Source organism: Stylophora pistillata, chromosome 10 (genome assembly GCF_964205215.1).
Source record: "Stylophora pistillata chromosome 10, jaStyPist1.2, whole genome shotgun sequence".
In the NCBI taxonomy this organism is placed as follows: domain Eukaryota; kingdom Metazoa; phylum Cnidaria; class Anthozoa; order Scleractinia; family Pocilloporidae; genus Stylophora; species Stylophora pistillata.
Genome location: NC_142528.1, coordinates 29,256,910 through 29,283,045, shown reverse-complemented (window position 1 = coordinate 29,283,045; position 26,136 = coordinate 29,256,910). Strand labels below are relative to the sequence as shown.

At 39.5% G+C, this 26,136-nt stretch overlaps 2 protein-coding genes across 6 annotated transcripts in view; both read right to left on the bottom strand.

The window, feature by feature from the left end:
- Window positions 1-14: 14 nt before the first annotated feature.
- Window positions 15-13,095, bottom strand: LOC111332636 (uncharacterized). 2 transcript variants are annotated; one of them, XM_022938015.2, is made up of 13 exons: window positions 10,947-13,095; window positions 8,846-8,969; window positions 8,350-8,475; window positions 7,653-7,795; window positions 7,249-7,377; window positions 6,864-7,110; window positions 6,226-6,357; window positions 6,017-6,094; window positions 5,279-5,335; window positions 4,692-4,777; window positions 4,301-4,394; window positions 3,770-3,799; window positions 15-3,387 (listed from the first exon to the last, which is right to left on the bottom strand). In XM_022938015.2, the coding sequence occupies exons 1-13, from the start codon at window positions 11,765-11,767 to the stop codon at window positions 1,816-1,818; spliced, it is 3,639 nt and encodes a 1,212-aa protein (XP_022793750.1). In that variant the 5' UTR covers window positions 11,768-13,095; the 3' UTR covers window positions 15-1,815. The 2 variants fall into 2 exon arrangements, with proteins under 2 accessions (XP_022793750.1, XP_022793751.1); XM_022938016.2 differs by having other exon boundaries at window positions 6,864-7,017.
- A 3,870-nt stretch (window positions 13,096-16,965) lies between these two features.
- Window positions 16,966-26,136, bottom strand: part of LOC111332656 (histone-lysine N-methyltransferase SETDB1-like) — a 33,236-nt gene continuing 24,065 nt past the window's right edge. For 3 of the 4 annotated variants that reach the window (XM_088735002.1, XM_088735003.1, XM_088735004.1), the window contains 10 exons: window positions 25,844-25,892; window positions 24,460-24,592; window positions 23,443-23,575; window positions 23,074-23,105; window positions 22,519-22,599; window positions 22,011-22,195; window positions 20,670-21,545; window positions 19,977-20,191; window positions 19,593-19,681; window positions 16,966-18,686 (listed from right to left, as the gene is read on the bottom strand). In XM_088735002.1, the coding sequence (XP_088591128.1) occupies window positions 18,569-18,686; window positions 19,593-19,681; window positions 19,977-20,191; window positions 20,670-21,545; window positions 22,011-22,195; window positions 22,519-22,599; window positions 23,074-23,105; window positions 23,443-23,575; window positions 24,460-24,592; window positions 25,844-25,892 (1,911 nt within the window). In that variant the 3' untranslated portion in view covers window positions 16,966-18,568. The remainder of the gene's footprint in view (window positions 18,687-19,592; window positions 19,682-19,976; window positions 20,192-20,669; window positions 21,546-22,010; window positions 22,196-22,518; window positions 22,600-23,073; window positions 23,106-23,442; window positions 23,576-24,459; window positions 24,593-25,843; window positions 25,893-26,136) is intronic. The other variant, XM_088735006.1, reaches the window with a different exon arrangement.

Here is a 26,136-nt window from a genome sequence, read left to right as displayed (position 1 = left end):
ATACACTACACACGTTTCCCACCAATAAAAAATAAGTTTATTGAACATTGTCGGCCTTCCCCAATGGCCTCCAAATCAATCAATGCTCTGTATTTACAAAGAACACCATTGATAAAACGGTCGTACCAAGACTCCAATATTGAATAAAATATACTTTTTACACTTGCTGCACACAAATCGTCGCCTCAAGAGCTCTGTCACAGGGCGGAAAGAGACTTCCTAATGGAAGAAAAATTTATAAAAGGCAATATCTGATTGAAAAAAGTGAATCAAAGGTCCCTGTGACCGAGCCTTCAGGTTGAATCTGCGTACATAATTAAGTTATTGTTTATAAATAACATTAGGTTTTTTTTGTATCAATACCCAACCTATAAGAGTCAACTTTCCCTACATTAGAAACATTACTCGATAAAAATGTGTGTTAAGATTGTTTAAGGTTTAGCTTCTCCTAAAAGCACTGAGCTTTGACAAGGATCGAAGAAACAATACTTCAGTGTATCGTTTATAATAATTACTATCTTAAAATATCAGCGAATTTCTTTGAAAAAATAACTACCGCCAGGAAGCTGTTTTGTTTAAGGCAAAAGGTAAACAATAATCCAACTATTTACGGATGGTATCAATACTGTAATATTCTGACTCTTGCAACATGACCGACCAACGCGAATCGTAATAGCTAGTTGATAATTCCACCCCACACATGTGAAAACCTGAGTACATTTATCACCCGAGTAACCTCAATAAAAACAAGACCAGTCATACTCTTCAAATTACATTCAATTCTTATGAAGAACAAAGTACTTGCTCCAATACTGATCTGACAATTAAAAATCAAGGTACCTTACAATTTTTTTCATAATTAAAGTACTGTACGTTATTCTTAAATTGTTTCATCGCTTCCCAACACCAGAAAAGTTAAATGTACCTTTTAACAACATCAATTGAAAACACTATACCAATCAAAACTTGCAATTGAAAACTCTATAGGGGCAACACTTCTTCTGGACTTCGATTGTCCTATATGACTGAGACAACAAATTGCACCTGCAGTACCGACAAATTTACTTCACCGGGAACGTCGATGAAATACAGAATTCGTCAGTGGCAGTCAAATTTTTGGAGAATCAAAAGCAATAAAATCAGTAAACATATTTAAAGGTATATTCCAAGCTCGAGTTCTTTTTTAAAAAAAAAATACATGAAATATGGTTCTGCTAATTGATCACCCAATTCTAAATATATTGCAATCATCAATCTTCTCGAAAAATACTGAAATTATTTTAAGATTGTCTGAGTTCTAATCATAATTCAAGGTTCAACGTTTTCTATTCGGTCACAATCGCAAACATATTTGGCTTTTTAATGCTTACCCTTATTACTCGTGTAATTTCAGATACACTCACTTGGCGGAAAAATCGATTTTAACGTACATGCCCTCTTGTGCATAATATAAATAACTGACTTGCTTAATGACGCATGATTTAAAATACTAGTATACATTGAAAAGCTCACAGCTTTGTAGCCGTAGTTATTACTTCACTTTTCTACGACAAGAACTTCACCCCTCTAATATCATAAATTAATGAGCACACTTGGTTTTAAAATATTAAACACATCTATATGCAATGACAGCATACATCAATAACTTAAAAATCAAACCCGCTAGTAAGATTTTTTGCATTTATATAATATTTGCTTGTTCCCAATATCCCACACTATTTGTACCTGAACAGAAACATGACATTTCACTGCTCTTTAGCTACAATCACAAACTTCTTTTTCTTTCTTTTCGTCTTTTCTTTTTTTTGTATTGAATCAAGGATAAAACACTCTTTGTTTCGTCGGACTCGAATTTAAAATATATCTGCCGTATGCGTTATAAGCACCGCCGGGCACAACATTAAAAGTCTTCACAGCACCTACCACAGGCGTTTGGTACCTTTGATTCATAAACGAGGGTGGTGCTTGGTAACCTACGCCTGTTATAGCAAGGCCAGGCTGCACAGGCGCAGGACAGCTTCCCCGAGAGAGAACCTGCCTTTGCGGGAGGCCTGGGTTCACAAACGATGGTCCAGTACCACCCGCTGAAGTAACATAAGAGTACGGTACGTGACCTGAAACTGGGCCAGCAGTAGAGATTCTTGCTACACCTGTGTACAGCGGTTGTGACACAAACTGCGCATGCGAAGGTGGTAGGATTACTAATGAATTTGTGTCCTGGAAAGAATCGTTGGGACAGCAGCGAGGTTCACTTCCAGGGAGAAGTAGAGTTTGGGAAGGGGGGTAAGGTCGTGTTGGCGAGATGTAAGTCGGTCCAACGTGTTGACCGTAATGAGGGATGATGCCAAGGGAACTGGGACGAGACACCTTGGCTGAACTGCGATGAGGTGCCCCTGGCTCAAAGAGATGCGATGATGCACCTTGCATTGAATCACCACTGAGAAAGGAAGGAAATCCCCCATGATGCAACCGTCCATCCAACGAATTTCCATTATTGGCCATAAGGCCGTAATTTCCAGATGCTTCTGTAATTTCTCCTTTCTCGTCCGCACTTTCAGTGTCAGAGCAGTATATCATTGCACTGTCTTTTCCGTTGCGATGATCATGGAAATTTCTTAAATGCTCATTCTGATGCTCAATGTCTCGAACGTTTTCATACGTGGTCGTAGAAGACACCATTTCCTCATTAGCAACACCGCTGGCAAACGCAGTATTACTATGAGCGTGATCCATGGACTCGTTCAATCCGGGACTTGCACTTCCGAGGGAAAATGATGACGTCACAATACAATCATCGTCTTCCTCTTCTTCGTCATCACCGAATCCGTCACAGTGATCATCGTGCTCCGTGACGTCGCACTGCTCGGGTCCCTCGTCTTCGACGTCATCATCGTCGACATCATCCTCGATCTCTTGGGAGTTAATGTCAGTCTTGTTGGTATCCAGGGAATTTGGTTCCATTTCATCGCTCGAACTAGAAACTGTAATTACGCTCGGGGACGAGGGGGAGTCTGGGATTTCAATGGGCGAGGAAGTCTGCTTAGCTATTGTACCAGAGGGCTCGCTCTCCTGGCGAACAAATCCCAGGGGGCTCGGCACTTGGTTGAAATCCCCGAACAAATAAGCCCTTTCACTGACCCTTCGCCTACCCGGAGAGGACACCGTACGTCTTAGTGGAACGTGCCCAGTAGACAGTCCAATTGGTACGTGAGCGTTTGGGCCCTTTTGGAACGTATTCGATGACAACTGCCATGGCAACAAGCCTGCAGGAATATGAGGTCCACTCCATACCGGTGGCGGGGCAACTGGCTGCTGCATCACGGGCATTACAGAAAACAATACTGAACCAGCAGGTCGCGACCACTCGTGACTGATTACATGACGAGGCTATAAAAGGCAGCACGAACGGAATTAGTTTACAATGCATACAAATGTCGCCCAACGGAAACAGCTGCTGATCCACTAACTTTGCAAACATTTTCTTATAAGCGTATTATTAGCAAGAGCAAAGTCTGGCTCCAAACAATTGGCTTTGTAGTTCAGTTGGTAGCAGCAACCAATTGGTATCTGGGAGGAACAGTTTTGAGTACCTTGGAAGCAAAAATTACTTTTTGAGGCTATTCTTTGTGCAATTGCTTCAACTCCAGTTTTCCTGGGAGTATATTGTTTTAATTATCACCTACAGGTTTAATAATTATTTTAATACATTTATCATCAGTCAGTGCCGAGTCGCCTAATTCTTTCCTGATAATCAAAAATTTCTACGTACCTCACGAGGACGTTCGAATGCATCACCATCCTGTTGAAACAAAAACAACCGTTTCATAATATTCCAGGAGCTCTACTATAAACAGGGAGAGCGAGTTGGCGTTACATGTTTGTGAAGGTTCACCGAGCAGCCATACTAAATTTAGGGTTACATCGGACAAAGAGGTCGAGATGTCGAAGGGGAGCGGTAGTTTGGTGAGGATGACACCCAAGCCACTTTTTTTTATCTGCTTTATAAATTCCTTATAAATTCTGACCCTATAAATTCTAACCCTGAGCTAAATTTAGGTTTAGATCGGACAGAGGGGTAGAAAGGAGAACGGGTTGGGGGGGGGGGATTGGTGGGGATGACACCCACCCCACTCCTTTTTCTGCTTTACAAATTCAAGATATGTCCTTTCAACCAAAGATGCGAACATCATGTAAACAATCTAAGTTAGACTGGCCATAAGCACATACATATCAAAAAAACAAACACATTAACATCGGAACGGACAAGTGCGAACTGTTAATCAGTCTGTGCGACACTCACAATGTGATAGACGCCAGGGCTGGGTTCGGCTGATATGTAACCATTGTCATCAGAGCCTCGCCATGCACCAACTGGAGGTGGATTCATTGGTCGACTAAAATATAAAACCAATTGGTGAAACTACAGCAACAAAAAAATATTGATGGTTCAAAAGTAGTTCTCTTTATCTGCACCTTAGGAAATGGGTTCATCCTCGGTGTAAAAACCTGTGAAGCTCAAGAGTGACGTAAAACAAAGACAACAAAACATTATAAACAACCTCATGAAACAAAGAAAACCTCGTCAGGTTTTTACACCGAGGATGACCCAGGAAATGTATAGAGAAAAGTATGGAGAATGTGCTCTCTGATGTCTGGGTGTAAAGGGTAAAAAAAAAAAAGGCGCACTATACCTTGGGTTGTCCATTCCTTGCAGGTTCTCGGGAATGATTGGCTGTACAGTTGACAAACCTACAGCACCAGTCCAGTGGGGTAAGAGCTGAGAGGAAAGAAATGCGTTAGACACTGATTAAGTGTGGAGTTCAAATGGCTGAATTTTGAATTTTGGCTAGGTTCTTTCTTTTTGCGTTTTCATGGACGGAAAGAAGTATTGTCCAAAACGCAGTCTCCAGTCTTCACCGAAAAAGCTTCATCAGAATAGGATTTATTACACAGCAAAAATATTGCATCAGAGAGTTTCCAAATACATTCATGAAAACCATGGTGGTTTATATCGTTTTCCTCGCCTATTTTATGAATGTTTGTAACTTTGTTGTTGCCAAAACTGCCACAAACGTTTTCCCGAAGCAAAAAAATGTATATATCTGGAAGTAAATTAGTATGATTGCCAGCAAAAAGCCCTTTCTCCTTTCACTCTCAGCAAGATTGAAGCGGGCAATCTCGCGAGTATTCCAAGTGCGCGATGGACCTATCCCGCTTGAGTGGCTGATCAGTGGTATACTCTTCCCAGTGGCCGTCTCTTATTTACAAACGAATGTACCTGTAATGCCGGATCAGAGCCAAACCGCTTATGAGTCCACGTTTGAAGAGGAACACTCTGAAAATGACATTGAAAAATAAAGGTGAGTTTGTGTGACCCAAAAGTAAATGTACTCTTTCAAAAGGAAACATATTTTGACCCCATATACTGTATATGGCAAGTCAAATTTATAATAAATAGTTTGTAACCAAGGGTAACAGTTCACCGTGTAGTCTGCTTTGTCCCGGTGAGGGTAGCCCTGAAAAGGACTTTTATTGTCAAGATTTATCGATATTTTCACGGCCTGAACGGAAGTCATTACCAGAGGAAAGTAAAGAGTTGTCTGTCAATCAAACATTACCATGGAATCACGACAAAAATGATGAACATGTTTTCATGAACCAAATTTAAACATTTGACTGACAAAAATTCCCGTCAATCTGATCGACAATAGTTCTCTTAGGACTTTTCTCTTCCAGAGGATATGATCACATGGTCAGTTAACATTTCCACTGCAAATATCTCAATGAAATGTCGCCTTACTGTCTGACATACAATTTTTATAGAGTCTGTTCAGAGATTTGGCGTTGAATCAAAGGATAATCCCCTTATTCATATATTTCACTATTCTTAACACCTGGCTGCTTGATATGGTATTGATACTGTAGGGATATATTATGTCCTGGTCACTCATAGGAATGAAAAGGTTAATATATCAACATACTGAAGGTTCTGTGTAACACTGTAAGTACAACTTACTTTAGCATAAAGTCCAGACGAGGCTGGCAACGTGAGAGTTGCTTGTGGAATAGCCATGGATACCACAACCGGTCTGGACTAAAAAAAGATAATAACGAAAAACACAATATGAGAACTATGAGTGTACCACTTGTGAACAAACCCAAACAGCGGAATGAACTTGGACAAGACTGGCCAGTAAAGATTACAAACTGTGGAGGTGTACATACCTGCTGTGGAGCTGCTTGAGGAGGAAACAGATGTTTATGCGGTGAGGAGTTGTCCTGTTGGCAGAGGACAGCATGCTGCGGCATGTAGTGAGAGCCAATGAAGTCTGATGCAGTTGTCTGAAGGTTTGACTGCTACAGTGAACAATTAAAGAAAGGTGTTTTATTTTAGCTGTTTTGACAAATTTGAAGGAGTAGTACAAAAAAGTTTTCCTGAGGCTCTGGTGGCCAGCATTTTTGCCAGCTACTCCTTTCTAAAATGCTGGCTAGTAACTTATACTAGGTTATACTAAGTACCAGTCTTAATTTGAAATAAATTTTCAACTTTGCTGGCTGTTGTTTTAATTACCTATTTAATGGCAGCTACTTGATAAAATCACACTTAGTACAAAAAAAATTAATATATATATACATGCATGCATAGAAATAGAAAAATCAACGATAAAACAAAGTTTCCATGACTCGTAGTTTCATGCTTTTGCATGTACTTTTCCTTTTCTGCTTCTTATTTTGAAAAATGGTTTATTACTGAGTAAAATCATAATTGAAGACAGATCACAGAATTAAAAAACTTAAACATGTGTAGCAAAAACAAAATCACAAACACCTGTAAATCATGAATACAATTTGGTCAGTCTTACCACAGCTTGCAGAGGGGCCACAGGTGCACCAGCCTGTGGTGCAAACTGATCAGCTGAGGGCTGTGGAAGCCCACCAATGTGTTCTTGGTTTAACATGCTTTCACTTCGCACCACTGGAAGATGGACATATGAACTTGTGGAAGCTCGTGGAATACTAAACAAAGAACTAGATGGTAGTGATGAGGTTTGTTCAGCAATTCCTCTGTTAAATCTGCAAACTTGCATGCTCTTCACTGCCATGTTAAAACTGAAGCAACAAAACCATTACCATTAAGACTTCAAGTGTAAGTTCTCACCTTTTAATGATGATCTCTCTGTATCTCAGAAACAAAGCAAGAGACTGCTTTCATTAATCAAAAAACTCATTTTTCAAATTTCTACTTACGTATTGCAGTGAGCAAAGTCAACCAAGCGTGCCAGTGTGATGAAAGGATGTCTGAGAGCTTCATCTGGGGTGATCCTCTTGTCTGGATCGATGATTAGAGTTCTCTTCAACAAATCTGTAAATTCGTACCTTAAGAAGAAAAAATCAATGGTTTTAGTGTCACACCTTTTTCTGCAAAAAATGAATAGTCAGTAAGAATTATCATGAACTATGAGGCCTTGCAATGCTACAAGTTTTTAAAAATTAAATACAAATAAAGCATTTTCCCACAAGAGTTAAGCAACGTGTTGTTGAATGTGTAAATGATCTTTAAAGAATGGACCAAAAATCTCCTAAGTTTTTCATGTTAGTTAAAGTTTTGAGAGGTAATGATAAGAAAATACCAGTATTACAGTTTGTATTACCTGTCAATCTTTTCAGCGACACGTTCATTCCCCACCACACTGCTGGCCAGGTTCACCTGTGCTATTTCATCCAAACAATTGAAAATGTATTTCCTTGCTTCTTGTGACTTGATTTTGGTTTCCCTTTCATGTTCACTGGCAGTCTGTTAAAAACAATTATTGTTGGATTGCCCTTAAATTAGTTTGTAATGGTATCATTAGAAGTGATAGTGTATGTACTTATTGTAGACAACTTATGTAAAAAGATCTCACTATACCACAGACCCATGAAACCATGGAACCATGGAATCATGGACTAGTAGTGCATATTACAAAAACATTCCCAAAAAAATAGAAAGCGGTAAAACCAAAAAATTAAGACTAGTGTCATGGTGAAAATTGGAGGAAGCAGAAAAAAATCATAAATACAGCAATGAAATAAATAAAGACAAGTAAACCATAGAAATTAAAAACTCCAAAAGTTAAAATGTATATTTGGAATTTTGTTGTTAAGTTAACACCCGAACAGAAATGTTTCTGCTCTTTACATTTTGTCCCTTGTATTTGCTTAAACACAGTCAGAAGAAAAACAGCAACAACAAAAACAAACATTCTAGTTTAGCCATAGCTGGTAAAAGGATTTATAATTACTCCAGAAATCCAAACTTCCAAGACAACAACAGTACTAAATCAGTTGCATCACTCACAAATATCTCACCTTCATCTTCCATTCTAACAACCCTGTTGTTGTGTTGACAGCTTTTTTAAAAAACTTCAAACTTTTGGAGCCATTCATTAAGAGATGGTCACTTGGTAAACCTTGGGTCTGTGAAATGTAGCGGATCTACAAATTTAAACAAAATCATTATTAAGTAAGCCATGAGGTTGTAAAGAAACTGTTGTGCGATGTCCACAAGAAAGAAAAACATCAAACTCAAAAAGTAGTTAGTTTAGTTGTATTGTTACTGTTTAGGAAAGATAGCATACTACTGTGTGCAAAATATACTTGCTTATTCACAGTCTGTAATTAATTAGTAACGTAATAAATAGAGTAAGTTTTCAATGAAAGATATGAACTAAACACAGTATTCATTAAATTGAAGCAACAATTCCTGGGGAAGGAGAAGTTTCCAATCAGTCCCCAGTCTGAGTTACATAAAATCATTCAAGTGATCCCCGACCCTCCTGTGTTTTTAAGTCGAGTGGTGAATTACCTGATCATACTCAGAAGAGCCTGGATACAATGGCCAACCAAGAAATAATTCTGCTATCACACATCCAAGTGACCAAGTATCTATGGCTTCCCCAAATGGCAAACCAAGAATGACCTCTGGAGCTCTGATGAAAGAATAGAAGTAATATATCACACCTTACTCATTATTTCAACTTGATTTGCATGAGGTTTCAGAGAGTTTTGAAGCTGACAGATTTAATTCTAAACATTATCAACACTTAGATGGTGCTTTGTTAGTAAATAAGCCAGAAGGTTAAAAACATCAGTCTCACTCATGAGAGATATCAGATTATGTTATTCTGTAACCCTAGAGAGAAAAAAAAAAGAGAAGTTTGAAAATTTCCTCTGCATCTGCAGCTAGTGCTGTTTCTTTGTTTTTTTTTTCTTTCTAAGAATGTATTGTGGGCAAGGGAGTATAAGGCATGGTTGATGGTAAAAAAAAGAGAAATCCCATATCACTAAAAAAGAAAATTTCCTATTCTTGGAATATGAAAATAGGCAACAGACATATCACTTTCTCTTGCATGTACAACACACAGCTTGGCCTTTCAGTTGTAATTTTACTAAGAATTTCACAACCTACATGTCATTTACAAAATTAGACTCTTACTAACAGCTTCCCTAGTGAACTGCATAATGAGTGTCCAAGAAGCCCTTTCACACAGACTTGATTATTCAACACACCTTTGTCAACTAAATGATTTCTCTCACATCATAAAATCATGGTTGCAGAAAAAAAAAACCTAGTTCCAATTTACACATAACTGATATGTTGTAAATACACATCTGATAGGGTTCCCCACTCCATTTTTAAACCACAGGCCTTGATTGGTTCAACAACAAAACTGTGAAACAGCTTCATTTGTTGAAGGATCCCTTTCTGAGCTTAAAACACCATCCCCACCATGTTCTCTTCCCTCAGGACAAGTTGCTTTTAACAAAAAAATAAAAGGCATTGATAAATATGCATGGACAAACTCATCCAGATGAAAATCTATAAAAATCTGTTCGTAACCCTTTCTCGACTTGCCTATCTTGACGCAATATTAATTCAGATCTGGTTAAACTTTTATTTTCTGTCTTGGCTTTGGCATTTAGAAATGTTGACATTAAGTTTCAGATTAACTTCACAAAGCTCCTACCATATAAATCTCAAAGTAATAACCACAATTTATTTTTTGGGGGGACCAGAGTCCAAAACAGGATTGCACCCAGGCAAAAGTTAGAGTCTTTACCTCCTTGATTAAAATAAAAGATTTTATTCTGTGAGCAATATGTTATCTTAACTCAAATTTTTGACATGACCCTTAGGCTTCTCAACCCTCAAAGCAATCTTTAGCCAGCTTCAATCCTTGGGGTAACTCTCTAAGAGAACATCAATATTTTCCCAAGTTCAAGAACAACATTTTTAATGCCTCCAGTTCTTATTCAAATGATGTTGTAGGCATTGTTTGAATTTCAAAATTACTTATGCCTATAAGCAGCCTCTAAATTATTATTATTATCTTGGTGCAAAGTGTGGTAAATGACTAAACGTGTCATTTTTTCATGAACTAAGTTCACGATACTTTCACCTGTTTTGGCACAATTAAAAAAGTTTTATCATTTTAAATCTTCCCTTATCGAGGCAAATGCATCTCAACATTTATTTTTCTGGATGTAAAACTTAAGTTATTGTTAAATTTTGCATTTGATGCAGGAAACTTAAAGAGCCCCCCCCCTTTAAAAATAAAATAACACTAATAGTATTTGGGATAATATTAAAGTTTCGTTCTGTTATTTTGAGGGAATTTCTATAGCTTTTTATGTTCATTACAAATATGATCTGGCACATGCTCACAAGGTCTAATACAGATCAACGAGGAAAACATCACGTCTTAACTTTTGTTTATTACAAAAATTTAAATCAAAAGAAACCGCATAATGAAAGTATTCACAGTAATCTGCAAAAACTACAAGCACGAAAAAGCAATTACTTTCTTGGTGTTATTAAAGGGTTTCGCGATCTCTAAAAAGAAAATTCCCTCTCTGTTCTGCTCTCTCGAGTAAGAAATATGCGAAATATTAAAAATCCAACTTACCTGTAGTATCTACTTTGTAAATACGATGAACAAACTGCTTTGGATACTTGGGTTGCTGAGCCGAAGTCAATTACTTTCACTCGAAACGGCTGTTTTTCGGGATCAACCAACATAATATTTTCGGGCTTTAGATCGGCGTGAATAAGTCCAAGGGATTTTAACTTTGACAAAGCCACTAGCACTTGCTGAACTATCGGTCGAATGTGTCTCAAAGGTAGAGGATTAAACTTGGATTGCTTGAGGTAATCATAAAGGTTTTGTTGCAACATCTCAAATACCAAGCATGTGTGATTCTTGTGCTGAAAGCATTCGATCGCACGAACAAAATTAAAAGCTTCTGAGTTTTCAGCGCTCAGTTTCGCTAAGATGCCGATCTCGATCTGTCCCTGACGCGCATAGGAAGGATGATCTTTTAATATTTTTATGGCGTAAAGCTCGTTTGTTCCTTTTTTCCAACATTTCACCACTTGTCCGAACGTCCCACGGCCGAGAAATTCGAGAACCTCGTACCGCGATGTTGCGGAGCTAAGCTCTTCATGAAGAACCACTTTATAATCTCCTTCACTATTACTGTTCCCAGCAGTTTTGGAATTCTGCCGCGATTTTTTCCCGTTTGTTTCTGGGACTTTTAAGCCACATCGTTTGTATGTATTCACGAGGTTTCGTGTAAGACTTCTCAGTACATTTGTGGCTGAATCAACATGAATTTTACTTGTACAAAGGCCCGAGTAAATTGTTCCATTCGGCCTATTGAAAGAACTAAATGCACTCGAGGAATGGGTTATCAATTCAGCTTGAGCCATTCTGCACTCAATATACATTAAACTAAGTTTCGTTCGTTTCTTTGCGACGGCCTCGTCCTAAAAGCCATTAAACCACAACGAATGTGTCTTGATCATCAGAAAGTAAATCAATTCACAGGGATTTCACCACGATTGCTTTTCTCGTAATGAATAACTATGTTCGCCTTCAATGTCTTCCATATGCTATTAGCTTCTTGATTCCCAGCTTAGAATACAATCCTTTGAAAAGTAACTAAACAAGTGGCAGTAAGTTAAATTTTTCTGGCGATGTTTGTGTTACCCAATAAAATCGGCTGGGTTCTTTCAGAGATTTCCTTCTGATAGCGCGCGCAGCCAGCAACAGGAAACCATATTTGTAGTCCAAATCAGCGGGTTTGACAGGAAGAATTCCATGATTATCTGGCTGAGTTGCAAAGTAAGTGTACAGGGCTTCCAGCGAAGTTAAACCGTCCTTTTGGAGTCCAATACAATATGATAATATTGCTACGATGGGTCTTCAGTCGTTTACAAACTATGATAAAACGAGAAACGATAAAGATGCCCTCGCAAATGAATCAAAAGCGATCCCTGAGACTACAAGGAAACTCAATCTTCAAAATATTTTCTCGATGAGATGTTGCTACTGATGGCTTCAATTCTTTGTTTTTGTAAACGTTAAGCACCAGTGTCCACTTCCCTCGAATCGTGAAACTTTACAAATGGTCTACCAGTTTATCATATGTAATATTTAAGCAATCTTCATAAATAGTTGATAGTTTGCTTCCATTGCGAGTTCAGTTCTCTTGATAGTCTTCAGTACTGCTAAAACACTGTCCCCGTTAACAATCCTTCCCTCGATCCTATTATTTGCTTCTTCAGAGGAAATCGCGGCCAGAAATGGTTTTAATCCGCGAAGAGATTTCTATTCCGAGAAGCAACAAAAGTGAAATCGATTGTTTTGTTAAAAAATATTCTTGTTGTTCGACTACCAACCGAAGTTGCCTTGAAAAATGAATGAAAACAATTCCGTCTTTTGTGCAATTTGAGGTAAAAAAAATTGTCGAAGGCTCCTGTTGAACTAAGCAGCACGACAACACAGTAAATAGTCCACAAACAACGAAGATTTCGACGAGGCCAGGAAAGTGCGACAACAACAAATTTGATACGTTAACAAAACAGACCTGTGAAATCTTTAGAAGTTTCAATTTCCAGTTTCATCCTCGAAGTCGTAGATCGAAAAGAAGCAGATTTCCTTCAGATCGGTACAAAATCTCCTACATCAAGCAAAATCCATTACGTCCTCAATGCGCTCAATGCATGGCTATGAGATTGTTAGCACAGGGAAGCGCGCGCCATGTTTGCTACTATGACGTATACTGATGTTTGCTTGTGACCAATCAGAGACTGATAGCTAAGTTTTGGTCAATGACGTTACAGATACGTCAAATAGTTGCCAGGATAAGATCTGTTGGGGAAGAAATTTCGCACAGAGTTAAACCTAAACGAAAAATTAAATAAAACTCGAGCTTTCGAAAAGAGCGAGGAAACGAAAAGCCTTCTTTCATCATCTAACGAAACATGATTGCAACCACAGAAAGGAAACATTACAATGCTTAAAATTTTTGTCATGTCTAAGTGAAGAACATTTATGCGGCCGTAGGTGTTGACCAATAGCAGTTAGCGGTGGTACGGAGAAACCAATACACATATATTCTGGAATATTTGAATTAGCAACAAGGTAAGACTCAATCGGCTGTTATCATGGATTCCAATTAATTTTCGCGCACATATTGCCAAAAAGCAAACAACAGCAGGCGAAAAAAATTTAAGTCGAAATTGCATAATTAGGTTTCATCCCAGAGGACATTTTTACAACTTTTTTTAAGACAGTTTTTATCAAATTATCCGATAATGTTCAAAAAGAAAGATATTAGCTGTTTTTTGTCAACACCTGGCATTGGACAATGAGATTCGTGTTATATTCGAGGATAATTCAGTTTAGTAGCTTTCGTCAGTTCGGTTCGGTTTTGCCATTTTCATGACCTCAAAGTAAACTGTTTTGTCAATTTTCGGTAGCTGCTTTGGGACAGACTAGAAAACAGAATGGCAAATTTTCAACCGAAAGTTGTTCATAAACCACAAGGTTTCCTGTCCGACTATTTGACGTAGATCTAAATGCACTTATCGATAGTCCTCAGGAGGTAGTTTTTCTTACCCGTAACATTTCCGGAAATTCGGAAATTCAGAGGTGTAAAGGAAAAAGGATCTTTGTTCTTTCTCCCATATATTAGAAAACTCAATAGCGTCTCTTGTTCTCAGTAAGAAACAAAACCTAATAAAGGGCAGTGTTTTCACTTTCAGCCGCATATGCGCAGGCTCATTTCCCAAACAGCGGTTGGTAATCGAGCCCAAGTTACATGAGAAGACCACACACGTCAGCAGACTTGGCAGAAGTTTGTTGTTCCCTCATAACATTCGTAAGGATCCCCGACCGGTTCAGTTCAATTGTCAGTCTCCCGAATTGATCAGTATGGAAATTCTCCTTTGAATATCGAGACTCTTCCGTGATGCAGACAGATTACGAGAATTAAGGGATTTATGCAAATACGACCATAGCTTCGCTACGTGATTAAGTTCATTGCACTTACCAGTAATGGCCATAAGTTAGGAGAATTTGCCTTAGATCAGTTCGTTTGAGTGCAAGAATAAAAGGCCTTATCTGATGGGATACGCAACTTGACTCAGTTAAATGATGAAAAAAGAACTTAATTTTTAATATCTAGATCTTATCCTATATGTTAATTTATCTCATCCAAGGTTTCAGCAAAGGCTGGTCCACTATCGCCTGGTAGACTTCTCACCGCTGTCTGTTCTGCGATTGCTACGGAGCGGGATCTCGAGTTCGCTACGCTCATTGCATCATGGATAGCCAGTTAAAAAAAGTTATTGAAAGCCTTGTCTCCCTCGCAGCCGTTTTTAGTATCGTCACGCAACGCTCCTCCCCACAATGTTTGTGGGGAGGAGCGTTGCGTGACGAGACTATAAACGGCTGCGTGGGAGACTATTGAAAGCCCTGTCTCATCTGTCTATTAGCTGGTCATTGTGTGCGTTTCATTTTCTTTCCAGAATTAGGAAACGAAATGCATCATCTAGATTTACATGAGAAAAATTCTCTTAAGCAAAGCTTGCTTTGATATCCCAAACCGACAAGTAAGCAATCCCACACATGGTTCGAAAAATTTCATAGCATTTAATAATTTCCCAGCTGGTTGAAAGACTTGGAGTGAAGACCTCCTCCGACTAGGAGAGTAATACTGATATCACTACAAATAAAACTTTAAATGTCTACTTGCATCAGAGAGTAAACACTTCTTACTTCGATAGATTGCTAAATCTCATTTTGGCTTGGCGCTGTATCAAGTGAAAAAATGAAAGTACATTTGCATGTTTGGGAATTCATCCAATGCTTACGTAATATGAAGAATTCGAAACAAACAGAGCTTTGTTTATGTCTTGGATTCAAAATGATCGATGAAACATATAAACTACAAGAAATGATCAACAAGTTGAAAATAGCAGGGTGTCACTGCTTTGACTTTATTTATACCTCAGACAGGAACAGAGAAAAAAAAAACCACTTCACAACAAATCTAAGACACAAAAATCTACCGTGGTGATTTTGGGGGAAAGCGCTACACAAATTAACAATCTCAATCAAGTCTAAATTGCAAAGGAAATTACAACACAGCAAAAATATTTTGAAGAAAAGCATTCTAGAGGCTGACCTCAAAGGTAAAAAAAAATGAAAGAGGCTTGACTTTTCATAAATTGAGTTTCGAAAATAATAATTTGTGGTCACACTGATAGCTGTCAATTTACTCTTAACGTTGGCAAATTTCCCAATTGGCTTTTTCTTAAAATCGCTTCGGATCAGATATTTGTTACCTCAATGGTGTTACTTTCTCGTCCGAGAGCATCCTCGGAGACCCAGGGGCTGTGGGTCGATTTCAAGTTAGGGCATGAAGAGCCCCTGGGGACATTGTCTTACAAGACTAGTTCCAAACGGTCGCAGTCGTTCTGCCATCTGATTGGTGCCAGAAAATCTTTGTGTTTTTCTGCCCAAGCAGAGTGAAGTGTGCGTTGGAGTCCTTTCGTGTGTTGTAACACGGACAAATACTAATAGCTCAGTTGCTCGCTATGTTTGTTTGGGCCGTGCGACGGAGATTTGCTTGAGGTGAAACGTTTCAGCACACAATGTAAGAGAAATCGATCAGATTGTCCGCGAAAATCTTACCGGAAATTATACTGAATACTTTCGCAGGTATCACTAGAGAACGTGCTTTAAAGTTTGCGAGGTTTGTATACAACACGATGGTTGCAGTCATTGAAATGTCGCCTTAAACGTTAAACGAGATTTAAGCTTAAATCTTTTCTAGATTTTTTCCATAATTTGCTGTGACTGAAACTTTGCCAATCCCGTGAAGTTATTTCGTCGCACGGGCCACGCAGGTATGTCGAGCAACTGGCTCTTTCGCCTACGTAGCTTTCTGCTTTCTATGCGCGCCAAAATCTAATCTTCGCTTTATAGTAAAGTCGTTCACAATACGGCTTAAGTTCGTGGACGACCTCCAGCAAGCGCTTAGAGAAAGCTTAGCTGTGTTTCCGGTTAGCTAATTAAAAACACGTTCTCTAATGATACCTGCGAAAGTATTCAGTATAATTTCCGGTAAGATTTTCGCGGACAATCTGATCGATTTCTCTTACATTGTGTGCTAAGACTGAAACTTTTCACCTCAAGCAAATCTCCGTCGCACGGCCTAAACAAACATAGCGAGCAACTGAGCTATTAGTATATGTCCGTGCACACGAAAGCACACTTCACTCTGATTGGGCAGAAAAACACAAAGATTTTCTGGCACCAATCAGATGGCAGAACGACTGCGACCGTTTGGAACTAGTCTTGTAAGACAATGTCCCCAGGGGCTCTTCATGCCCTAACTTGAAATCGACCCACAGCCCCTGGGTCTTCGAGGATGGTCCGAGAGCGACCTCCTTCAAATCATTTAGTTTCCTTCCTCGAACCCAGATCTTTTCGAGTAGCTAAGAGAAGAGTCCTCTTACCCCGGGGGTACGGTTAGGGGAGAGAAGGGGGTGGGAATGCAGATTTCGTGCCCAGTCTTTAGAGTGTGGAGGACACAGTTTGCCGTTACTTCAGATAAGAAAAAGAGTGCAACAGATTACAATCAAAAGAAATATTTACTGGTATATAAATTCAACACTTTCGTGTCTATAATTTAATCCAAAAATATGTTCAGAATATTTCCTTATACACTAGCTAGCACAAAATGTTAAGGATCATTTTCTGTTCCTTCTTTTTCTAAAAGAACTTTTGAAAAAGCGAACCGAAAGTTATGTTACTCGCGCGAACTGATTGACAGTTTAAAAATAAAAGACCCGGATTTATGGAAGAAGTGCTTACGCCATGAGAAAAATCTAGTGTGGTTGTTTTGTGGTTTCTACAGGACTTTTCTCAATGGGAATTTGGACATTCTGTGGAGTTTGGACTGGGAGAAGTTAGGAACCTAAGGAGAAACACTAATCACATCCATATAAATTGCTGATACAACAATCAAGAAATGTCCAGCAAAAAAGTCTTTATCAAATCCAAAAAAGCGATACTATACACATCCAAAGTGGTACTTCACACATGCAAAACTAACAAAAACAATTCATGAATATTGTTTCAACTGACTCTCGCTATGTAAGCTGTACGCAAATTTTTGCAGAACACCCACCCAACAAGGAAACTTTCGCACGACAGAGCATCAAGGAGGATTGTTTGGAAAAGTAACCAGACGGAAAGTCTAATGAAGGAGGAACATCGAAAAACACTTTGAAGAGCATGTCCCGAAACCCTTGGCCACATGGCTAAAAAAACATTTGAAGGAGCTCTCCTCGATACGTAACGAGTCAATCCCAGCATTCACTTTGCTTTCTTAAAAGTTTCAACGTTTCTTTTCTTTAAAATCCTAAACCTGCCGACGACTCAGTAAAAGCTAAATGCAGCACAATTCTTTCAATTCAAACTCTTACCTTCCGAGAGCCAACGTAAGTTCTGAAACATCAACGGTTTGAACTAGACATTCAACTGACTCCGTTGCCGAGTAAAAATCACCTATAAATAAACGAGGATTTTCTCGCAGTGAACTCGACAATTGATTGGTTGAAAATGAAAATAGTGGACTCAGTCGTCTCACTTCAGTTCTGCCCTCTGATTGGTTTTTCACCGCCAGGGCGGTCACGGTTACGGTAAATGCGCTATGACAACATGATGCGAAGTCTCTGTTAAAAAATGCGATGAAAATTGTACAAAGATATCCAAAAAAGTCATCGCCCGCGTTTCTTTCCAAAAACCACGGTGAATGAGCCGCCATACAGGGCCCCCTGATCGAAGGCTCCACAATTTCGAACCATGAAAATTCAAATCATGCTGTCAAAGTGGAACCAGGTAACTACAAAAACATTCATGAGTAAAAAGACACGTAGATGGTGGCATACTAGTATCTGAAAACCCCGAATAGTCAACGTTTGATGATAAAGCTTAGAAACGAGCAAGGAGAACTGGGTCTAGTGCACGACGTCGAGGCTGTCGTTGTTTTAAAAGGAACCTCAGCCAAATTTCAGGGGACTAACCAATGGGCCACGCGTTATTTTCCAGGCTCAAGAACGCACAAATATGTTTTTCCAGAGAGCAGTGCATTACGATCAGCCATCTCTGCCGGATAATCCACCATGAACGGAAGTCAAAATCAGTTCACCGCTGAGCAAGAAAGAGCGAGCTTACAGAAGTCTCCCACGGCATTCCGCTGACCCACAATAGCAGTGTAAAACTTTGCCTTTGACACTGTCAACTTCGTAAGCGTAGTCCCAGGTCAGTTCAGTTCCGGCTGCAACGTTCCTGTAAGGCGATGAAAAAAGAAATAAGATCATTATTGTGCAACACTGCTTGCGGTTACAGGAAATGAAGTTCCTATAGCACAGCTAACGCAGCAAAGGTGGATGATGCGGTGTCTTACGCAACATCACTAGCCGGAGTTCAAATCTGGTTTCTCAATCCGTTTTTCAGATCGGCGGTATAACCCAGTCCTCACTCTTTTACTGTCGCTCCGTTTAACCCTGAACACCTTAACATCAGAAGGTATATTCTCCATACTGTTCTCTATACATTTCCTAAGGTGCTGACAAGGAGAATTTGTTTGACAATCAAGAGCTTCTTTAGTTGGTGATCATTTCCTTTATTCTCCTGACCTAAATGTGTGAGTCAGGGGTGATATTCAGGAGAAATTAGATGCTGGTCACTTTTGGGGGTCAAAGGGTCAATTAGCTGAGCGCCTGGGACAGGTCATCAGCGCGCTAACTAATGGTCCACTGCGATTCCCACTCTGCCTTAATTAACAAATGGTAAACACCACAGCGTACACTATTGAGTTATGGATGCACGCGGGAGGTTGCTAAGCACGAAAGAAGCGTAAGAGTCGCTCGAGGCGATAGCCGAGAGCGACTCTAGCTTCTTGAGTGCTTAGCAAACCTCCCAAGTGCATCCATAACTCGATAGTGTACGCTGTGGCGTTTACCATTTGTTTTATAACATAACATTAACACATTGTAGCTAAAGAGTTCCCTTTTGTTTAACAAATCTTACGTGACCAGAAAAAAACAAGCGCGCGCGGAAAAATAGTCTTTGCATTTGCTCACGTCAGCAGCGTACACCCATGGGCAAATGGGGGACGCTAAATTGACCAATCAGAGCGCGCGCTTTACTTTGGTTATGTTATAAACACAGTTGAAATTCACGGTTACTTACTGCTGAGTGAAAAATGCCACCCATGGGAAACGAAGATCGTGAGTGTCTACGAACACGTTCTGGACAAACAGGTTTGGTGAACAACTATGCTGTTGAAACAAAATCAAACCAAGAATTAGTAAACAAGTCTGACGATCAGCTACGTTATGCCAACGAACTGCATCTGGTAAAGCCGGATTTTAACTGCCAGGTTTTTCCTTGGCACATCAAATTACAAAGGAAAAATTGTTTGCTTCATTAATCAACAAAGATATATGCGTTATTGACTTTTATCCAGGAAACTATCAGAAATAGTATTGGCTCTTTAACTGCAATATCTATCCCTCTGAAACTTGTCATATTTTACAATGGACAACCCCACGATAGGCTCGCGATAATACATACATTTAAATATCGACCGCAGTTCCCATAACCCTTAGCGTCTATGACGTAGCAATGTTCTTCTCCAAACATCACTCTAGTGCTCAGTCTCTTGCTGCTAACAGAGGACTGACGAGACAGCGAGGGGCGTGATGGCGAGGGTGTGTTAGGCGAAGCCTTTAGCGAAGGAGGAGTGTTCGTAGTGGGTCTCTGTTGAGAATGGATCTTTGGATTGTTTGCTAGAAAATAACAGAGATAACAAAATTAATCACAAAATGGAAGACCAGGTATCAGCATCATGAAGCGACTAAGACGGTCGCTACAGCCCCTGCATGGGATGCTAGTCTATAGCAAGTGGTATAAGCTTTGAACTGTTTTGTAAGTAGTGTAAACCGTTGTTAAACTGTAAATAATGTGAGTAGTCGTATTGTACTGTAAGTTATGTAAGTGACTGTATTTGTAATTGGTAAGGTCGTGAATAAAATAAATTAAATTAAAAAAAAAAAAAAGTTATATTCCCGCCGTGTTTCGCTTGCAGTTCGTCTCATTCGACCCTTAGGAGGGTAGGTACTGAGTGGAAGCACTGGGTGGAGGCACTGCTAACATCAGCACACACGCAATTGTACTGCGTCATTATAACTCGGATATTGGCCTTAGCATCCCCATGCGAGTTAACAATCACCTCTTCCAATGAAAAAATTTGCGCGTTACACTTACTCTTTAGCTTTTTCGCTGGTTGCTTAGATGCCCCAGTGCTTCTCCTTGAACTTCCGGTAGAAATCTCCGACTTCCGATCTAGCGATTCGGATTTGGATAAATCTGACCGTAAACTTGACGGTGAAGGAGGAAAGGATTCCATGTTTTCTGTTTCTGGAGAAGAAGGTTCAGATAAGGGTTCTGCCCCAATTCCTACAGCAGTTTCGAGAAGGGAAGATTTCACTGCCAAACGTTTATCGAGGACTTCTAAGCCCGACCGTTCAAAGTCCACGACGGTTGGTCTGTCTGCGCTACTTACTCCGGAGTCAGACTGGGACGGCTGTGCCTTCAGGACGCGTTTTTTCAAGCGCAATATCATGTCGTCTAACTGATTCGGAACCCGACGAATTGCAGGATTCATTTTAGTTAATATTGGGGGTTCATCAGCGACAGTAGCATTTTTGGCAGCAAGTTTGGAGAGATCTTCAGCAGAGATGAGCGACGGTGCAGAATCCGAATTCGTATCTTCAACGGGTTTTACAGGACTGTCCAGTTTTTCCTGCTTGTCTAGTTTTTCTGGTTCAAGCGTAGCTACTTCACGTTTGATCTGTGGTTGAAGAGTTTGTTCTCGAGAAGGATTCAAGGGAAAGTCACTCTCTCTAAGCTGCGAAAATTCTTCATTATCAAGTTCATTATCGCTTGTCAAGTCAATAATATCCAGATTTTTTTCTTGTCCGTGCTGCTGCGTGATATTTTCTTCTTTCGTAGGACCTGGGATATTTAACTCGCTATTTAATGGACTATTCTCTAAAGTGTTATTCCTCAACTTCTGGCAAAACGACTCATCTACGTCATCAAAGTCAAAGTCGCTACTTTGACCGACATTCTTTTCGTCATCTGTAAGAATAACACGAAGAAAGAGTCTACACTGTATTCCCGCCGTCTTTCTTGTCACCAAGTCCCTTTCTGTCCCTTTGTAATTTCTGTCACCATCCTTCGACTCCACAAGGAACTAACCAACTTAACATGCACTAACATGGACATTTCCCCTTCCCAACTTTGGCAGAAAACCTGTACAAAGTCTTCGAATCACTTGGTGATTCTGAAGTTCGTAGTCGTTGTGGGATGAGCGCTCATTTGATATTTTAAGCCTTGAGGGTGGGGTGGGGAATAGCGGATACGAAGGAAGTGCTCATCTGAAGCTGGGGTCTAATTCGAACATTAACGAAGTTCACAGGTAACAATGAGCCAGTTCTCAAAGACTTGAGATGCACTAGAGGCTGTTGTGTCATTTCCACCCCGACCCTCGCTAAATTCCCAAACTTCTATAAGACTATCACTTCCGGTAAACCCTTTCCTCACCTTTCATCTGCTTGTTACCTTCTTTCTCTTTCTCATCTCGCTCGACGTTAACTTCGTCTTCTTTCACCTCTGGGAGGCTGTCCGCGCCAACCTGCACACCAGTATTACCATTCTTTTCAATTGTTATCACCTTTTTTAGATAAGCCGCAGCGTCCTTCTGGTTACGCTGTAAGGCTATATAACACCTACAAACAAAATCGTAATTTTTAATTACAGATTGTTATTCAAAGTAAACAACTGTAGGTCTCAGGGTTAGTACAGTAAGGGCGTATCGTGCATTTGAGTGCTCGTGCTCGTGCTCGCAAGATAAAGTTTGTTCAGCACCCTGAGCGGAAACAGCTAGGAAAGGCCACATCACATAACTGAGATGGAAAAAAAAAAAACACCTCTACAAAAGTGAACGGAGTTGTTCTTTAGAAAATGAAAGTTAAATAAAGAAAATTTAAAACACCCGTACAACATTTAGCCAGAAATGCAAAAGCTACATACAAGAAGGAGTTAAACTCACCAGTTTTCGTCAGCAAGGTTCGACAAGCCGACCGCTTTTGAGTCTCCTTCGACCATTAACGACTCTTCTCCTTGAAGAATGCTGAAATAGATGTGAAATGATCACGTTTAATGTAATAAGTAACTGTTACGAAAATTTCTGAGCCAAAAAACAAACTCATTACTATAAAATAGCAGCGTTTCAAAATAAAAATTTCATAAAATCGAGAATGATAAAGAGAATTATGAAGGGCATCGGTCACAATAACTACTGGCGATAGGTACGGCGTCACTATGTAGTTGTATGAAAACTACTTAGTACTATTGAATCGTTTGTATTTTCGAGGCCGAAGAAGATCGGGGAGAAAACTGAATTTTCGTCGGGAGGGGTAGGGGGGGTTGGGAAGGACATAAGGCGTTTCATATCAAACATGCGGCTTAGTGAATAACACTGTAAATTTCTATTGGACAGATCTCGTACAAAAAAAAACAAAACAAAACAAAAACAAACAAATTCTCCTACCAAAAAGCAAACCAATCAAACAGTAAACCGAGAAACTACAAGAATTGTTCTTACCGTTTCCTCTTTTCACCCTTCCTTTCTGATCTCTGTGAAAAATAAATGAAAAAAAGCTTATATTCGTTAAACCCAGCATGTGCTTGTGCAATAGAACTGGTTGAAACATTTTATCGAAGTGATACTCATATGTACTGACTTAAAACAGGGCTCTCTTAATTTAATGGGAAACGAATTCTTCTTGCTGGCTGGAATACACTTCTCTGGCATTAAAATTATCATGGGCTAATGCTTTCATCGCGGAATTCTACGTGCACGGTTCAGATGAACGATGTATAGACACGTGCACTGAACATCTTTCGAAAAAAAACTTTCTTTAATTCTGATTTTCTTTAATTATAAGGGACAAAAACTTTGTCCACTTCATGCCTTTCTCTTTTTTCTTCTGGATGATTTATGTGGAATGTTTTCACCGTCACCAACTCTCAAGTTTCGTCCGGAGCTGTAACTTTCTTCACTCAACACAGAATCCACCTCAGAGGATTCATCTCCGGATAACGAACTGTCATTAACAAAACACACAAATAGGTAAATAGAATTTTTAGAATTTAGAATTTAATTCATTCGCCACAGGAATGGCAGGAGAAAGGAACAGAACTTTCGTCCCAATTGACACCCATCCCCTTTGTACCCACCCATCCCACCCCAGGGGAGGACATCCAGCACACAATAATCTCGTGCTTAGGAAATTAATGTCTCCTACCCCTAACCCTGAGGGAGACGGGACCTCCATTTATTCGTCCCTATCCGAGTAGACTAGAATATCTAACCATTTCTTGATGTTATAGAAAGTTAGCAAATTCTTCTCAATTATTTTAAGACCTTGAGTGTTGGTCCGGCCGGGGCTTGAACCCTAGACCTACCGCACAACAGTCCAGTGCTCTATCCATTGAGCTAACCGGGAGGCGGTTCAACAAAGTGAACAGAATGATAATCAATTTTTATATTTCAGTCCGCTAAAGAAGATGTTTTGGTGGTAAGTGTATTGACCAGACCAAAACATCGGACGTTTACATCAAGACGAACTAATCCGGACGTCCAGTACACACACGTGACCACCGCGTCGAGAAGGCGGGGTGGGCCAACGGGTTGGACCGAGTCGAATTGATTTGGCCTTCCATCTTATTGGTTAACTGGAGGTTTCACACCGATCGCTGGGCGTAAAAAACTTTGGCTTAAACAAGGGCAGTTTCCAACTGAGCGTCTAAAAACCAAAAGCGACCAATCAGAACAAAGGTTACCTAATCATTTGAAGTTTTGCATCTGACTGGTTGAAAGGATAGCGCGAGTTTTCTGAACCAATCACGAAAGAAAGTTAAGTAAAAACCAAAGCAATCCCAGATTAAGATCGACGCTCAATTGACAATTGCTCCATTGCATAGTTACCTTTCACCAGTATTTGCTGAAGCTGTCCCTGAAGAACTGCTGTCTGCACAAAGAGTCTGATAAATTACACTGTCATCCTCTTCCAGGTCTGATACGTTGGACTCGTAGCCTTCCTTCGCTTTCTCAACTACCTCTTTTAGATGAGTGCAAAGAGAAACATGGTTTTTGGCTTTTCAACGATTTCGTGCCTTGATTGTGTAAGAAATACCATGAAGGATTCTTCTCAATTGTTTCTTGTAATATATGAAGGGCGAAACTTGCCAAATCCTTTTATTAAATGAAAGCTTAAATGACAATTCACTAAAGGATGATCCAAAAAGATAATGGAAGAGAGAAAATGAAACGAGAAGATTGGAAATAGCAAATGTAAAGGAATTACCACTAAACTTTGTGTACAATCAGTCTTCCTCGACATTTTTGTTTTTTGAGTGAAAATTTTTCTCATCTTTAAACTTGTTTACGAAACTAATAAGGTTTAATAAAAGACAAAAGAAAAAGATATGAGCAGCTGTCTATGTATTAACCAACAACCTTGATTTTAGGCTGACAGTTTCTAAAGAAACTGTTTGGGGCTGCGTCGGTGGGGGTAACGAAATAATTTCAATATATCAACAAAGTTGAAATGGTAAATCTCGAGCGTTAGCCCTTCGTCGGAGCGAATAGAGGAATTGTGGGTTGTGTGTGCTTTTAAAGGCAGAAAATGGAGCTACGTGATTGGTGGGAACATGGCAACGAGAAAAACACAAATAAATTAGTGGAATGAAAAGCGTTCGTTGATACCTGGGGAATTTAGACTGCCGGTTTGAAAGATGAGCTTTTGTACAAGAGTTTTACGGCTTTCCGTGCTACCTAAGTGTAAGGAAAGACCGCAGATTGCCATATGTTGCTTAGAATTATTAGTTAAATTAAAATGTCTAGTAAAACTCTTGTACAAAAGCTCATCTTTCAAACCGGCAGTCTAAATCCCACAGGTATCAACGAACGCTTTTCATTCCATTAATTTATTCTTGTTTTTGTCGTTGCCATGTTCCCACCAATCACGTAGCTCCATTTTCTGCCTTTAAAAGCACACACAACCCACAATTCCTCTATTCGCTCCGACGAAGGGCTAACGCTCGAAACGTCATCTTTTATAATCGTAACGGTGGCCAATTTACCATTTCAACTTTGTTGATATATTGAAATTACCTTGATTTTAGTTTGCTACGAAAGAAAAACATAAAGAGGCAAATACAAATCTTGAATGAAATTTAAACCGACGAACGCGACGATGCACAATTTCTGGCTTGCTTCCTTTAAAGGCTACGACACTCAAAATAAATAGATAAATGAGCCAAATTCTCAATACTGATCTCAATTTCAACTGAAATACAAGCCTACTCACCAATGTGATCTAACTCGGCAAGATACTCATCTCCAAAATCTCTTCCCTCCTGCGAAAAAGAACAAAGACCAAAGTGATGCAAATCTTAGGGCAAAACACGCGGGCTGTAAGTCTGAAAGACTAATTTTTTTAAAATTAATATCTCTAGAAAACAAATGATAATGTATAATTGCCAAGAACAAATTGACAAAAAATTTTGTTTCACAATGTAGTTATTCCGAAGTGGATGGCGACTTTTCTTCGACGGCATATTGCAAATCTTCTACAGGAGATGATGTCGACTCCTTAAGGGT